Source organism: Primulina eburnea, chromosome 2 (assembly GCF_022965805.1).
Source record: "Primulina eburnea isolate SZY01 chromosome 2, ASM2296580v1, whole genome shotgun sequence".
NCBI classification, from domain to species: Eukaryota; Viridiplantae; Streptophyta; class Magnoliopsida; order Lamiales; family Gesneriaceae; genus Primulina; species Primulina eburnea.
In genome coordinates, this window is record NC_133102.1 from 3,446,991 (window position 1) to 3,464,048 (window position 17,058).

General features: G+C 35.5%; 2 protein-coding genes and 1 long non-coding RNA gene across 7 annotated transcripts; 2 read left to right on the forward strand and 1 right to left on the reverse strand.

Moving 5' to 3' along the window:
* The first annotated feature begins 390 nt into the window (after positions 1–390).
* LOC140820404 (ABC transporter G family member 1-like) lies at positions 391–2,894 on the forward strand. The gene has a single exon (XM_073180692.1). It carries the CDS (start codon positions 633–635, stop codon positions 2,799–2,801), a length of 2,169 nt encoding a protein of 722 aa, XP_073036793.1. The 5' UTR covers positions 391–632; the 3' UTR covers positions 2,802–2,894.
* A 1,105-nt stretch (positions 2,895–3,999) lies between these two features.
* Positions 4,000–16,967, forward strand: LOC140820409 (uncharacterized). Of its 5 annotated transcripts, none has more exons than XM_073180696.1 (18): positions 4,004–4,284; positions 4,874–5,095; positions 6,620–6,715; positions 7,044–7,096; positions 7,208–7,304; positions 7,596–7,669; positions 8,098–8,215; positions 8,311–8,421; positions 8,793–8,869; positions 9,383–9,449; positions 13,613–13,680; positions 14,615–14,720; positions 14,842–14,972; positions 15,578–15,644; positions 15,752–15,819; positions 15,892–15,985; positions 16,185–16,255; positions 16,329–16,967. In XM_073180696.1, exons 1-18 carry the CDS (start codon positions 4,135–4,137, stop codon positions 16,690–16,692), a joined length of 2,034 nt encoding a protein of 677 aa, XP_073036797.1. In that variant the 5' UTR covers positions 4,004–4,134; the 3' UTR covers positions 16,693–16,967. The 5 variants fall into 5 exon arrangements, with proteins under 5 accessions (XP_073036799.1, XP_073036797.1, XP_073036803.1 ...); XM_073180702.1 differs by lacking the exon at positions 4,004–4,284 and adding an exon at positions 5,644–5,690 and having other exon boundaries at positions 4,959–5,095; XM_073180706.1 differs by lacking the exon at positions 4,004–4,284 and adding an exon at positions 5,644–5,686 and having other exon boundaries at positions 4,959–5,095.
* Positions 9,752–12,938, reverse strand: LOC140820431 (uncharacterized). Its single transcript, XR_012115468.1, has 2 exons — positions 11,759–12,938; positions 9,752–10,182 (listed from the first exon to the last, which is right to left on the reverse strand). It is a non-coding gene; the product is annotated as an uncharacterized lncRNA (long non-coding RNA).
* Positions 16,968–17,058: the final 91 nt, after the last annotated feature.

Consider the following 17,058-nt stretch of genomic DNA (forward strand, 5'->3'; position numbering starts at 1 on the left):
AAATTTTTTAAATTAAATATACCTACTATTAATCAAACTCAAAACCTTCTCTCGCACGATTATTTTTTCATGTTTTGATTCTATAATTAATTACATGCGAATTCCATCAAATTTTATGTGTGTGCCGTGCCCATCATCAAATAGTTAAAAAGTTTTAATTAAGCTAAATATCATATTCTTGATTAACTGTATGGATAATATAATTCCACCAAATTTGGGATAAAAAATCTTATGAACTTTAAAAAATAATTAATATACTTCACTAGTTTAAAAATAATCAAAATATGTGTGTGAAAATATATAATGAAACATTAATTAAAGGGATTGCATGAAAATATGTATCCCATTTGTTGACCATTGGTGGCATAATTAAAACCATTCACACTTTTGCACATAATTTCTTGTTATATATCTCCATTCATGCAGAGTCCCGAGTGGGATAATTTGTATTGAAAGCTCGTTTGCAAATCCAACACCTTTTCCTTTCCTAGAGAAGCACAAATCAATTCACACAGTTGGATATGGCAATTTTTAATTGTATTTTCATTTAAAATTTCATCTGTTTTTGTTGCTCCACAACTCTTCACCTACTTGTAACCAGCTGGATTCTTGCTCTTTCCTCCATTGATCCAATGTCGAGAGTTTCCTCAGCAGGGAATGAATTGGTTCAAGAAACCATGGAGTTTTACAGCCGTTCGGCGGATATGTCACGCGCTGCCGCCTCCCCGACGCTGGGACAGCTTCTGAAGTGCGTCGGCGACGTGAGGAAGGAGGTCACGGGGGACGAAACGCCGGTGCATCAGGTTGTGGAAATGAGCATGGAGCCTCGCTCGCTTCCATTTCTGCTTACGTTCAGTAATCTTACTTACAGTGTCAAAGTTAGCCAGAAGTTCTCCCTGCTCCGCCGTGGAGCCGGTGCGACGAAAACCCTTCTGGATAACATCTCCGGGGAGGCTCGTGACGGCGAGATAATGGCGGTTATGGGTGCTTCAGGATCCGGGAAATCAACCCTCATCGACGCTCTCGCGAATCGTATGGCGAAGGGAAGTTTAAAAGGCTCTGTCACGCTTAACGGTGAAGTATTAGAGTCAAGAATGCTGAAAGTGATTTCTGCATATGTAATGCAAGATGATCTTTTGTTTCCCATGCTCACAGTTGAAGAAACCCTCATGTTTGCTGCGGAGTTCAGGTTACCAAGGAACCTTTCGAAATCCAAGAAGAAACTCCGAGTCCAAACGTTAATCGATCAGCTTGGCCTAAGAAACGCCACCAAGACTGTCATCGGAGATGAGGGCCACAGAGGAGTATCCGGCGGCGAACGACGGCGGGTTTCTATCGGAATCGACATTATTCACGACCCCATATTGTTGTTTCTTGACGAGCCCACGTCCGGGTTGGATTCAACCAGCGCTTTCATGGTGGTAAAAGTACTGCAGAGGATCGCACAGAGTGGGAGTGTGGTGATAATGTCCATACACCAGCCGAGCTACCGGATTCTTGGATTACTGGACAAAATGATCTTCTTGTCACGCGGACAGACTGTCTACAGTGGATCTCCCTCCAATTTGCCACTGTTTTTCTCAGACTTTGGCCACCCCATACCAGACAATGAGAATAGAACCGAGTTCGCACTCGATTTGATTCGTGAACTTGAAGGATCATCAGGTGGAACAAAGTCCCTCGTTGAATTCAACAGATCTTGGCAGACATTCAGAAGGTCATCAAGAAATTCCGAACCAATTCCCGACCCACACGGATCCGTCAATCTTTCACTTAAAGAAGCAATCAGTGCCAGTATTTCAAGAGGAAAGCTAGTTTCCGGAGCAGGCGCAAATGACACAAGTAACCCCACATCAATGGTCTCCACATTTGCAAATCCACTGTGGATTGAACTAGCCGTACTCTCCAAAAGATCTTTCACAAATTCAAGAAGATTGCCCGAGCTTTTCATGGTCCGTCTCTGCGCTGTCGTGGTGACAGGATTCATCCTCGCCACTATGTTTTGGAGACTCGACAACTCCCCAAAAGGCGTCCAAGAGAGACTCGGATTCTTTGCATTCGCCATGTCCACAACTTTCTACACCTGCGCCGATGCTCTCCCCGTTTTCCTCCAAGAAAGGTATATATTCATGCGTGAAACAGCGTACAATGCTTACAGAAGATCATCCTACGTTTTATCCCATTCCCTAGTATCACTTCCATCACTACTATTTCTCTCCTTAGCCTTCGCTGCCATTACATTCTGGGCAGTGGGACTTGACGGCAGTTTCCTCTTCTACCTCTTGATAATCTTCGCCTCCTTTTGGGCCGGCAGTTCCTTCGTAACATTCTTATCCGGTGTCGTCCCACACGTCATGCTAGGATACACCATTGTTGTAGCCATTTTAGCATACTTCCTACTCTTCAGCGGCTTCTTCATCCACCGAGACCGAATCCCACCATACTGGATATGGTTCCATTACTTATCCCTTGTAAAGTACCCCTACGAAGGTGTTCTGCAAAACGAGTTTGGGGATAAGGTAAAGTGCTTCGTACGTGGGATCCAAATATTTGACAGCACCCCTTTAGGGGCGTTGCCGAATTCTTTGAAAGTGAAACTTTTGGGTAGCCTCAGCAGCACACTGGGGATCAAGATTAGCACCAACACATGCTTGACCACGGGGGCTGACATTTTGCAGCAGCAAGGGGTGAATGATCTGAGCAAATGGGATTGTTTGTGGGTTACTGTGGCTTGGGGTTTCTTTTTTAGGGTTTTGTTCTACTTGTCCTTGTTGGTGGGGAGTAAGAACAAGAGAAGGTGAAAAAATATTCAAGCACTTGGAATTTAACATGGCCCTGCATGATTTATTTGTTTCCTCACTCTATAAACTGTTTTTTTTTTCTAAAAAAATAAATGGGAATTTTGTATAATTTTCTAGATATATAATTAATGAATGCAAATGATGTGTTTTTTTTTGTAGTGAGATTCAATTTTTGTAATTTCTTGGTTGCCATTTACTCAGCATTTCTTTGATGATTTATGTTTTGGTGACAAATGCAAAATTACTCACCTCTTCAAAAACCAATTTCATTTTGAATATGGAAACATTTTTGCCCTCTAAGTTTAGGATTAAATATTTTCAATATTACATATTATACTCAAACTACATATTATCTCATGTTATTTTGCATGATAAAAATAAATAGATGACGTAAATTAAGTATTATACAAAATTATTATAATCTAAAGTTATTTTATATTTATACATATTTATTTTAAACAAGTTAATTATTACATAATTTCGTAGCAATTAGACAGACACACACAAATTGATTTTAAAATAAACTATTAAATAATTATATAGAAAATATACAATACGGTTTGTTTGCTAATTAGTTTATTATTAAAAATAAAAATGTAATATTTGTCCAATAAATTTTTCTCACTGTGATTTTGATCATCTATAAATTAAATTTTAATCTTAGTTTGTATTATTTTTAATTTTAGTCTTTTTTCGACGTGACGTTGTTATGATACATATGCACCGCCTATGTAGTTATGAGGGGACGCTCACACAAGAAATTGGCAAAAACTTAAGTGAGACGGTCTCACGAGTCGTATTTTGTGAGACAGATCTCTTATTTGGGCCATCTATGAAAACATATAAATTTTTATGTAAGAGTATTAATTTTTATTGTGAATATCGGTAGGATTGATCCGTCTCACAGATAAAGATTCGTTAAATCGTCTCATAAGAGACATACTCCAAAAATTATGATGAAAAATAATTAAAATTATCGAAAAAGTGAAAAATAAATACACGACAAAACCTTATATCAGATAACTTATAAGATGAAAATAGCACACCAAAATTAAAGTTTTTCTAAAAAAAATATAATTGCTGAAATAAAATTGATATCTATAAAGGACTACAAGTCAGACCAATATCACTTTTTTAGTACTAAAGTGCAATTTCTATCCTATATCAATGACTTTGAAGAGGAAGGAACCGAGCAAAAAATTTCAACGCTTGATGATAACAAGCAGAACGAAGAGCACTCTGGAAAAACCCTTAAATTATATCTCTGTATTGTGAGGACAATCAGTTATTCCGCGTTAGGAATTGAACTATAGAATCGGTTTTAGCCGACACAATGTCGTGGCTGCGATCGGCGGTGAACAAGGCGGTGGAGGTTGGAAACAAGAAGAACCTTACTCGCACAGTAAGAATCTATGCGGATTCTGTCGTTCATCATGCCGGTCAAGCTGTTGCCGAGGGTGCCAAACTCATCCAGGATCGCATTGTAAGTTTTCTGATTTATTCTCCCGCTCTTTTATATTTTTTCGCTGCGATTTCTCATAGTAAAGCAGAGTGGATGTAGAGGCTCGTTGGTTTGTATTATTTTCGGAATGTGATGGAATGTTGAAAGCTAGTTACATATTACTGACCGTTTCTTGGGGTTTCACCGAATGTACATAGCAATGTTCACATACAAAAAAATGGCAAAAGTGGAATATATATTTTTTTGTTTGTGGGTATTGACTTTGACTGTTGTTGTGTGATATTATTTGGCTGTTGGTGTACTTAATGCTTATAGAGTTGAGAAAGGTCTCAGTTATATTTTATAGAAAGAACTTCTACTCCCTTATTGATTGGTCATTGGTGATGGTTTTCTTTTTGTTCATGAAAGGGTAGAAGATTTACTTTCTTTTTTTGGTGTTAGGATGCTTAGAGCTTTGAATTTAGAGACTAAAATGTATAGTATATACCAAGCCCAATTCTAGAGGAAAATATTGGCTGTTGCGTTATAGGTGGATCTTTCTTTATATTTATTATGGCTTTCATTTTTTGGCCTATATATATTTGGTAGATTTCCCATTTGTTCTCATCAGGTTGGTCGGAATTTCAGAAGCTTTAAACTGGCAGTGAAAAGGTTAGAAGAGGCCTCTGTTTCTTGTAGGGGAGCTGAGAGAGCTGAATTGATGAGGAGATGGCTAGCTATACTTAAAGAAATTGAGAGCAAGTCTGGGACCTCATCTGAAGACAAAGAAAAGATCAACGAGCCTAATCAACTTTCTGAAGAGTCAAAGGAGAGTCCAAGAAGACAGTCAATGGTCAGTTCAGTGATTGCACAGCTGTACTTTATTTGTTCTACTGCACTGTGCGAAATCTATTCATTCTCTGTCCCAGCTTATCCACTTTTGTACTTCATCTCACACTGAAATCGAATGAGGCACACTTACTGCACAGATGCCTATTGCCTAACCCTTTGAATCTTAGGCAATATGTGTAGATGGAGTGGTAATTTCTGAAAGTGGGGAAATGCCACATATCTTTACTGATATCCTCCATGCTTGCATAACATACTTAGATAAAATTCAAATGTCAGCTGCTCTTTTGGAGATTTGATTTCTACCTTGACATTTGCAAATTATGAACCCTGAAAATCTCCAATAAGTGTGCATATAGATGCTAATCTTCTTTCAGCAGCAACAAACGCTCCAATATACAAAGAAACCCTGATTTGGATGAGATGGACATAGGTCCGGAGCGAATATAATTTTTAACCCTTTAGGACTTTGTTCTTGTTTGTATAAGTGTTTGCACCTTCCACTTTTATGTGTTTCTATTGGACTAAATTACAAATTTTTAAAATGCCAAGGTCGTGGATTGACAATGCTATTTCCATGGTACTCTTGGAACAAGTATGTAAGTGCATTTCTATTGTACATCTTTGTTTCATAATATAAATCTTTTCATGTATAAAAAGAGGCCCGTTGATTCCTTTTATAAGTCAGGTAGATGCTCTTCTCATACCATAATTTTAAAATAACGACGACTTGGCTGCTGTGGATTTATCTCCGCTTTTCATCTTTTTATTTGAAAATTTCAATTTATGCATTTTATCAGCCATTTTGTTCTTGCTGCACTGAATTTAAGTGGCGCATCGGACTTGTAGTCATTTCTCCTTCAGAACTTCAGCCTTATGTTGTTTCACAATTTGTTTTGCTGGTGTATGTGTTGAATATCTGTTACTAGAGTAGTTGTTACAATTAATTTATTATTTATCCTATTAATTTATTTGTCAAAGATCTTTATGGACAACTTTTGAAGAGTTACCGCAGCTCCTTAGCCTTGTCGTAAACGTTAAAATGGAATGTCATACTTGTTTACTTCCTTTTTGAATGAATAGAAGAGAAATTTGTAAAGGATTGAAGGATTAATTAATATTTTGTGATAACATATAGTTATTCCTGATGGCTGGAGTGGCTAGCTATCATGACTTATTAGTACAGCAATTAGAATTGTTACTTTTTAGCATAGTGATGTTGTGCCTGCTGACATGTTCAATGGAAGGTTTTAAGATTGGAATCCGGAATCCCTTGATTCCTTATATCTGACTATATAGGCCTTGATGTTGAAGTTTTTCTTGTTTGATCTGTATTGGAATTGAGCAACTCATGTGATTAAAATGTTTATGAACTCAAGTGTGATTTCAATTGTTTGATTTGTTTCTAATGTTTTTGTTTGTTTTTTGCAAAATTTAAGCCTTGATCTGTTTCTAATTGATAATTGTGAAATAGAATTATTAGGGTTCCAAATTTGTTATGTTGCCTAATTTATTGCAGCATTGACAGGTATTGTATTATGATTCAGTTATGGGGGGTGAGCCGATGACATTTCGTGATGTCTTTCTCTACAGCCAAGCTTTAGAGGGAATATCCATATGTATGGTAGGTGATCAAATCATAATCATTCAGTCTGGTATATCTGATGTTTTTTTTTATCTGAAAATTTATTCTTTTATTCTTCATGTAAAAAAAATAAGTTTGGTGCTTTTGTTGGGTGAACTGTTCATTATATGGCGCTTTCCCCCTTTTGGGTTGCGAGAGATATTCAAGATAGAAGTTGCAGCATTAATTGTCCTGGAAAATTAATTAAGTTTAAAGTTTTGAAATGTAACTTTTTTTCTCGATACCCTGTGTTAATATGTTCTATTCCAAGCATTTGAGATATGTATAAATTGTAATTATGGAGTTGGTTAACTTTTATGTGATTTAGATTCTCGAAGCACCGAATGAAGATGAAGTTCCTTTGCTCCTTGATTTATTTGGGTAAGTGTTTCATGATCCCAGACAATACTTTATAGGTTCCAGCTTTGTTCTTAGAGAGCATGAGGTGAAATATAATTTTCTCGATCTTTCTACTTTCATTCCTTCTTTCAGTTTATGTCTCACTGGAGGGAAAGAAGTGCATAACGCAATAGTGAGCAGCATTCAGGATCTTGCAAAAGTTTTTTCCAGCTATGAAGATGAAGTATTGGTGCGGATTGATTCATTGAAACTGTTATACCTTTTTTCACAGACCAATGCTACTAACTTAGAAGGATGATGTTTGCGAATTTTTTACCATTAAAATTCCTTGTCTCGCTCTGTGATTGATAAATCTGACCATACTTTGTGCTCCAGTATTCTCATTAAAGAAGATTGAAATGAAACCTTTAATTTTGATATTAGAATATGATACCTGATCCTAAGTCATGACTTAGGAGTGCATCCAATGTCGTTTGAAGTGGTTAAGTGGTTGATGAGTACATTGTTATTATTGCGGTAGGTGAATAGGGAGGAACTGCTTCAGTTTGCTGAAGGGGCCATAACAGGGATGAAAGTCAATGCTGATATTGGAAGGTATTAGAGAACACTCAATTTTTTAGCTTGATTTTCCTGTACTTTTTTTTCCCTTTAAAATTTTGAATTGATATGTAGTGTGAGTCTCCGGTTAATGTGAAAACGAAGTTCTGTTTAACTTAACGTTACTTAATTTTAACTCGCTAGTATCAGAGAACACTAAGTTTTTTAGCTTCCTTTTCCTATACTTTTTTCCCTTGCAAATTTTGAATTGGTATGTAGTGTGAGTCTCTGGTTCATGTTAAGGCGAAGTTCTGTTTAACTTAATGTTACTTAATTTTAGCGCTCTGGTATTAGAGAACACTCAGTTTTTTAGCTTCCTTATTTTTTCAGTTAGAAACTTTGAATTGGTATATAGCATGAGTCTCCTGTTCATGTGAAAAAGCGAAGTTCTGTTTAACTTAAGATGTCTGTGTGCCTGCATGCAGAATTGATGCCGAAGTTTCCACCTTGAAGAAAAAACTTGATGAACTAAAAGCATCACATAGGCATGTTGGTGATGGTCATGAAACAAACTATAAAGGGGACATTTCTCTGACAATAGAGGTAAACTTGGCCACACCTGCCCATTTTTCTTTGATAACATCTTTTGTGGACTGGAAGTTCATATTTTTATGTCTTGGTACTTATTTTTCCTTTAGGATCTAAAAGAGGCACTTTCACATATCAGAGCTTGTTCCAGATTGGAAGGGCTCCTGCTAAAAAAGAAGGCTCTTAAATATGGAGATACAACTGAAATACATGCTCAGAAGGTACAATGTTTGTATACTATACCTTCTGCTAAACAATGCCCGTCTCCTTTTCATAGCATCTTGTTCGTAGTGTTAGATAAGACTGAATGGGACATCTTCTGGTTTCCATTTTTATCAGTGTTCTTTTCAATTATTTAAGTTATTTTTTTATATACGAGGTTGCTCTCCTTTTTTACTTTTTTTGGTACATTATCCCTTCTCGCACAAGTTTTTACAAGTATATTTATTGGATGCTGCTTTACCTCGTTGCTTTTGTTGACCTCTACACGTGCTTGGAGTAATTTTTATTGGAATTTGCTCCTTGATTTCTAAAAATTCTTATGCAATCTTTTTTGTATGTGTGTCTAAAGTAGTTTTCTTAGCACTGGCAGGTTGATAAGTTGAAAGTCTTATTGGAATCTCTTTTCAGCTCCTCGGGGAAATCTGAGAATCGCATAGCTGAACACAGGTTCCTCCATAAGCAAATATGTGCTATCCATTTTCTTTTTTGATATAAAAGTCCCAAATAGGTGCTGGAGGTGTTTTTAATGATTGTATCTTGCTATTCTATTAGAGTTGCTGTTTATCTATGTTTATTTCTTTCATAATTTTTAGTTGTTTGCATTATTGTATATGGGATTTCCATGTTATGATAATATGATGTTATTTATAGAGGCGCAATGAGGTGTACAATACTTTAAGTTTTAGGGCAAGGAGCAGGCATTCAATAAATCATGTGCCTAATTAACGAAGGAACATGGAATTAAGTTTAGTTTAATGTATTTAGTGCAGTAATTTTGCAATTATTGTAACAACCAGACTCTTGTTATGCTACACTCGAGGCTTAGTGGGCTATGTCCCCTGATGCTATTTAAATACTATTACAGAAACATGTCAATCCCTCGATGCTTTGTTTTCTTTGATGGATTTGTGTTATTAGTTATTACTGTCTGAATCTATGGTTGCCTTGACTTTTTCACAGAGCTCAGAAAGAAGAGGCGCTAAAATTCCGTGTGAGCAAAGCTACTCAAGTTAGTGAAGTAGAAAAGGTATTTCTTCCTACAGAATGTGATTTTTTGTTTGCCGGGAAGAAGTCTGGAAAATCAGAAATCCATTTCTGTCATTTTAGATGATAAGATTAAAATACACTAGAAATGTTGGTCTTTGTATGATAATCTGACTTTTTATGAACGGTAATGAACATGCTTTCAAATGCATTTGTGACACCCTAGACAACCCAGGCTTAACCATGTACATGATATATATTTGAAAATTGTACGTGGACATAGATATATATTTCGTGTATATACCATGAATTACTGACATAGCAGCTAGAATGGTTGACTTGTACAAAAATTTCAGCAGCATCTCGCTGTGAACTGTATTTAACCACTTGTCTCAAATCAAGTATCAAAAGGAATGCAAATTCAATAAGCTAAATTCATAAAATTCACAACTAGTATGCTCTTCTAAAACTTCTAATACATAATGGAACTTAACTCCATTCTTTCAAAACCACACAAGTAAGTACATAAAGACCATCAATATATATGTATATAAATTCCGAATCACTTTCTTAGTCATTCATACAACACATATATACAAGCTCTTTCAATCACATTAATGTCTACGTATCAAAGTACTTTTATCCCTTCAACCATTCAAATAATTACCATTACTACATGTATTTCTTAAAATTTTACATGTATGATACAGCCATTCCTTTCTTTTTCAGCATTTTGGCATATGACTTCCCATCGGTTTCATTCTAACCTTTCTTGCCTGAATCACATGAAACTAAACAAAATGAGTTTTAAAACTCAGCAAGTGGAATTCGTTTAATATCGAAGTACATATATCATAACTTGAAAAGAAGTACCCTCACTTGTACCGTGCACACCATCATTCCTTGAAGGACATAAATAACAACATATTTATGATGAAGTTCATACTTGTTTTTTTTTTTTTTTTTCATTTTATGGCATTTATAGTTCCATATTCATTCATTCATTAAACATGAACATATTCAGTCGCATTCAGTCATTGTACATGTAAGTAGACCAACACATTTCATTGCGGGTTTTCCATACTTCTAGGTATTAACTGTCATTCATTAACATATACCCATCAAGTCATTTCTTTATATAGGTGCCCTTGGAAGTTTATTTCCCGGATATACCCAACCTTTAGGAATAAGATTGTAGTGTTGGTGAGAGGAGGGAATAAGGTAAGATTCTGGGAGGATATTTGGGTAGGGGACTGTTCTCTCAAGGTTTGTTTTCCAGCATTATTTCAGCTATCATCTTCCCACAATTTACCTATTTCTTTCTTTGCTCAAATTGATATTGCAACTCGTGATCATTCTTGGGATTTCCATTTCAGAAGGGGGGTGAGAGATGTAGAGTTAGAGGAGTTGTCAGGGTTATTAGAAGTTTTAGAGCCAGTTAGATTAGTCGAGGGGGTGGAAGATTTTGTTCGGTGGAGTGGGGATTCGTCGGGTTTGTTTTCTGTGAGTTCTTTCTACGAGTCTTTTTTCTCAGATAATCTATATCCAAAATTTATTCTCTCTGATGCTGTCTGGAAAGTCCCCGTCCCTAGCAAAATTCAGATTTTTTCTTGGACAGCCACTCAAGGTAAGATACCAACCTCGGAGATGATTCAAAAAAGATGCCCAGGGACCGCCATCTGCCCTCGTTGGTGTGTTTTATGCAGAAATGATTTAGAGACTCAGGATCATCTTCTAATCCATTGTCCGTTCACTTTATCATTGTGGATTAAAGCGTTGAGAGAGTTGCGGTCGGTTTGGATCATACCTAAATCAACAAAAGATTTATTCAGCATGGATCTGGGACTACACACGGGAAAGAGATGAAGAATCTTTTGGCAAGTTGTTGTTCAATGTATTTGCTGGACGGTTTGGCTTGAAAGAAATCAACGGATCTTCGAAGCAACAGAATCAAATATTGACAAATGCTGGGAGAAGATCAAGATAAATGTCGCCACTTGGATAGGAATTCACAAAGATTTCAAGAATGTTTGATGTTTCTGCTTTTGATTTGTTAAGACAGTGGGAATATGTGTACGACTAAATATTTTCTTGTTTTAGGATCTCGTTTTAGGACGGTAGTCTTCAAAATATTATGACAGTGAACTTCTAGTACACTGATGTAAACCTGATTACTTTAAATTTTATAATATTGTTTCTTATCAAAAAAAAAAATAATCTCAGTGCTTTGGTGGTGTTCTTACACAACAAATTCATAGGATAATTCATGAATACCAAAAATTTTCAAACATCATATGTAATTTCTCTAATTCTTTTTAACTAACCCACTATAACTAAGAAGAAAATACCTACTCAAGATCACCTTCTTGTGTAGACAAAGGAATCTAATTTGAATTGAAGAAGAAAATGGATGTTTGATGAAGAATTTGTGAAGAGGAAGGAAGAACCCTAGGTTCTCAATTGGTTTTCTGGCTTGAGGAGTTGGAATGGAATAAATTGTGTAAAAATCGAGTTATCTACCCTTTAAATGCTCAAATTCGTGTATTGGAAACACACTTTCGCAGCTTGTGTTTTGGGCGCGCCTCTAGAACATGCTACCAGGGTCTTGGGCGCGGTAGCACGTATTGTCTGCGCAGGGGCACGCTTTGTTATGTCCAAAACATTATTTTCTATTCGAACTGGCAAAAATGGTAAACATAAAAGTTGTAACTTTATGTCTTGGCTTTCATTTTCAATTAATCTCACTCAGTTATCATATTAGACCAGAGAGAGATACTTATTCTACCAAAATGTGGCATTGCAGAAACGACAATACACAAGACACGTTTTGGGGTGATTTGGACCTTTCTTCTGATTGGATTTAGACAAAAGCAAAACATAAAAGTTATGGTCTTATGTCTTGGCTTTTTAATGGAAGTAGTCTCACATCATTCAGATTAACATTTAAATTATCATGCTAAAAACCATAACAACCGCCGCATTTTTCATATCATTTTCAGCAATTCATTACATATTTAGCTCAAGTTCAATAAGTTCCAGTCGTAAACTCGTGTTCATCATTTATTTTCATATATAAAAAATATTAAACACGAGTTATAACAATGAAAGAACCTCAATATTATATTACGAGTCATGTTCGTGTGAGTTTCCGAATTCTTAAACATGAACCACATTATGCAATGGAAATTTAATTCATATTAAGAATATATATTGCTTTATATTCGTAAAATAAGGATGATAGAAATACCGTACGTAGAGCATAAGGACCTAGGGACGACAGGGCATTACAACATTTTTGAGGAACTGTTATCATTTATCATTAGACTAAAAGAAAATGTGCCAATCTACTGCTTTTTGGAATTTCTCTTCTGACATAAGATTTGTGGAGAAATAAGATCCATCTAGAAAGAACTTTTACATGTCTGTATTATTACCCTTCGCTGATCACGCCATGGCATGTGATGATTTATTCTGTATTTAAGCAAGTGAATTCTTCCTGCCGGATGCTAAATGAATAACTCCTTCAAAGATGGATGGATTGCATTAGATCACACCATGAGGTTGGCATACCTGAAATTTGATGATGTTTGAGATGTTCACTTCTTTGCTTCTAATACCTGATTTTCTAGCTTAACTGATTGATGGTTGACTTTATGCCTGTGCAAAGTGTATACATTAAAGTTTTATATCTATTTAATAGGATAAGATGTTAGGATGGGTTCGAGAAAGGATGATAGGATGCAGGGATAGTCTTGGAAGATATAGATAGGGAATTTCAAACTGCAGCTGTTATGGGAACTTCCTTTGTTTCATCAGCATGGCCCATTTGCAGGATCAGAGAAGTTTTCCTTTCTTTATGTAGTGTATTAAAGAAAAAAAAGGTACTTATATGTCATTTAAGGACATTAAATAAAGTTCCTTGGACATTAAAAATTGATGCAATTTTTTTTCTGGCCTACTGTTGGATTCTATAGATCCATTTCTGATGTTTGATATGGCTTGGACCTTGTAATTATTTTTGTTTTCCTGCCGGGTAGTAAGAGAATAAAATGTTATTGATGAAATCTAGTGTTGATCAGAAACTTTATTCTCTATGATGTATTTTTCCATGAGTTGGTTTATGTAGTGTCAATTCTCTATCATGATTGCTTCGCCAAATTGCTTTAGTTAAGCAACTAGGCTTTTGTCTTGATTGTCCTTTTTCAGGAACTAGCAGCTGAGATATCTGGTCTTGAGAAACAGAGAAATGAACTTGAAACTGAATTGAAAAAGGTGTAGATCTTATTTGCTTCATAAAAAAAGACGCTGTTTGTTGCAAAAATGACAAATGCATAATGTTTCATTTGTATATCCTGGCAATTTATTTTTTGCTTTCTGGTATGCTTGTGTTCATATGAATGTGGTGGTTCCTCTATGATAACCAATAAGTGTGCTTCATGAGAGTAATATCTTTGGATCCAGAGTTGCAGCCTTTGTCGTGAAATAGTTATCATTGCCTAAGTTTTTTTATATAATTTTTGTTTAAATTTAACACTATCAAGTTGTTGGATAGCAAATTATTTTGTCGAAACATCTGTATCAACGTTTTGTATGACTCAACAGAGTTTTCATTTTCTTATTTTTTTCTCTTTTGGGAGGACCTAGTATGTTCTGAGACTGTTCAAATAAAACCATTGCTTTTGCCTTAGTTCTGTGCAATTGTAATTCTCTTACTGTGTTTTTTTGTAAATCCATCATCCGCTACTTGAATTTCAAGGTCGCTTTCACACACTTAAATAAAGAGAATTGAGAATTCCTTTTCATTTATAACATTTGTAAAGGCCAATTTTGATGTGACCAATATTTTCTTGCCCTCCATTTATTTCTCTTTCATTTTTAAAATATGTGGTTTCAGTGCTTAGTTCCCGAGGATCTATTATTTATTTACTTAATTGAATTCTCATGATATTATTCATAAAATATCGTTTGTTATAAAAAAAATCAAATTTGAATTCAGATGCAACTGTACTCAGGTCTCATCTGAATGATATGCTTCCCTGTTCTTATTGCCTAGGATCTCGACCGTCATAAGAAATTGATAAATCCACGTGCATTTGATACCTCCATTAGGCATTATCATGTCATCTCTAAGTAACAAGACTATTGACTTTTTTCCTAATTATACATTTTGATTATGAATAATATGTTGGAATTATTTCAATGACCAAGGTTAATATCTCCTTCTGCCGCGCAAGCTCGTTTTCAGAATGTAATGGAAGAGAGGGATAAATTCTTCGAAGCAAATGATCAGATTGTTGCCCATCTAAAAACCAAGGTCTACCACTCTGTTCAAACATTATCATGTTTTCCTCCGCATGTGTAAAATTTGTGTGTGTACTGTTGGTTTGATTTTGCCTTTCATTTATTTGATTGGATTTGTCTTTACAAATTTGTAGGAAGACGAGCTATCAAGATCCATCAACTCGTGTCAAGCAGAAGTAAATGTTATTGTTACTTGGATCAACTTTTTGGAGGATGCTTGGTCTCTTCAGTGTTCATACACCGAGTCCAAGGAGAAGGATACCAAGTATGTTTCTGAAGACTGACAGCATCTGATTTTTGGACCGATATCGCTAAACTTTAATTTTTCCAAATAACTCTCGGCATATAATGCATCATTGCATTTAAAAAAAAATGATGTTAAATAGTTTTTTTAACGTTAAAATTTAGAAATTATATTGAAACTAAACTCCAAAAATTATTTTTTATGAGACTAAATTATTTTAAAATGCAATTTTTGTTATTTTAAATTTATGATTTCTATAATAAATTTTAGAAAATGTTAGGAGTGGTGTGATCGTTTTCAAAAAAATCAAAAGTATAGATAAAAATATTAATAATTTTAATTTTTTGGGAAATGAATGAGATATGGTAGTTACAGGTGAATTACAAATTTAATAAACATAGATTATTATGATATTTTTTGTACTTTGAGAAGAGTATTTCACCGTGACCCCAAGAATAATTACTCTAATTTCCTCATGCTTTATAAGATGGTAGGTACAGGTTTTAGCTTCTGTTCTCAAACTTCTCATATTTCATCATGTTTTAGTCCTGAGAGTTCTATTTTCTTTGTTTTAATATTTGAACATTGAAATTATATTGATACTAATTTATGACTTCGTTTTAAAGTGCTGAACTGGAGAGACACGAAGGTTACTTTATGAACTTGGTTACTAAGCTGCTCTCTTCTTATGAGGTGCTTATTATTAGTCTCCCCTTAGATGACGCTTAAGCCAACTATCATTCCCGTTCTTACAAAAAATTTCCGAATTATATACTATTTGACACTATTGTTCTATGCAGAAAGAGTTGAGACATCCTATTGATCGCATTGGGAAATATGTCGAGAATTTAAAGACCTTAACTCAAGGGTACTTCCTCATGTTATGTTTGCAGTAGATTATGGTTCCAAATTCGACCAAAGTGCCTTTTTACCTTTTCAGGTCAGCACTAACTCTTTATACAGAAATGGACAACTTCAAAATGTTGAATCCAAGGAGAAATCTGGAGGAGGAATACCTTGATTATGAAGCTAGGGTAAAAACAATGCTCCCTATATTTCTGCATCGTGTTTTCATAATCCCAATATGTAAAACTGAGAACAGCTTACCAACACTAGTATTTCTTCTTCTTTTTTAAATCAACCGCGCTAGGCGTGCTTTTGTAGAAAAACAGGAAGACGCCAATACTAATTACACTTGAAATTTACAGAAGTCAAGTGTCTTGTTTATTGCAGATCATAACTACTTTCAGCGTAGTGGACAACATGAGAGAGCAGTTCTATGCTCAGCAAGGAAAAATATCCAGGTCTGATCCTCAAAATTCTTCTGTTCCTACATTTTGTTAACCATTCTTAAATTTCCTGTTTTGGACCGTTCAGCAAAGAAAATCCTAAGGTTAAAGAGCTATTCGACAATATTGAGAAGCTAAGACAGGAATTCGAGCCCATTGAGAGGCCTAATTTGGAAATCGAGAACCCTACTAAAGAGTCAGATGCATCTCCTCGGGATAAGTCAAGAGAAAGTGTTCCACAACCCACAGACCAAACTGCAGAGGCACTTGGAGCTGAGGGCCAAAAGCCTCCTGTGAAGCCAGAGCATGTGCTTGACCCCGAAGCAGAATTGGCAAAGCTAGAGTCAGAATTTGGCAATGTTCGTCATGATTACTCCGCAGAAGAAATCGGTGAGTGGGAATTTGACGAGCTCGAGAGGGAGTTGAGATCTGGGGACTCGTCTAGCAAATAGATGGATGCCGTATGCAACAACGACAATGTTCTGTTTTGCTCGTAGTCTTCGAATCTTGGTAAATGGTTCTGAGCTCCTCGAGCAATATTTTAGCTTTTGGAGTCCACTTTAATGCTTGCTGCATTTTAAGTTGTCCAATCGTGTGTACATTTTTTAAAATGTAAAATAAATTGAATGTCTGTAGATCTCAATATGTTGTTTTTTTCGGAGCTCAAATTTTTAATGTTTTGAGATGACAAAGGCTTGTTTTTATTGCAGTTTGTATTTTTTATTTATGGAATTCACATTTTGTAATATTGATATAAATGTCTTGTTTTTATTTTTGTTTCGGATGGGTAAGCATAGGCTGTAAACGGGCCGCATGGG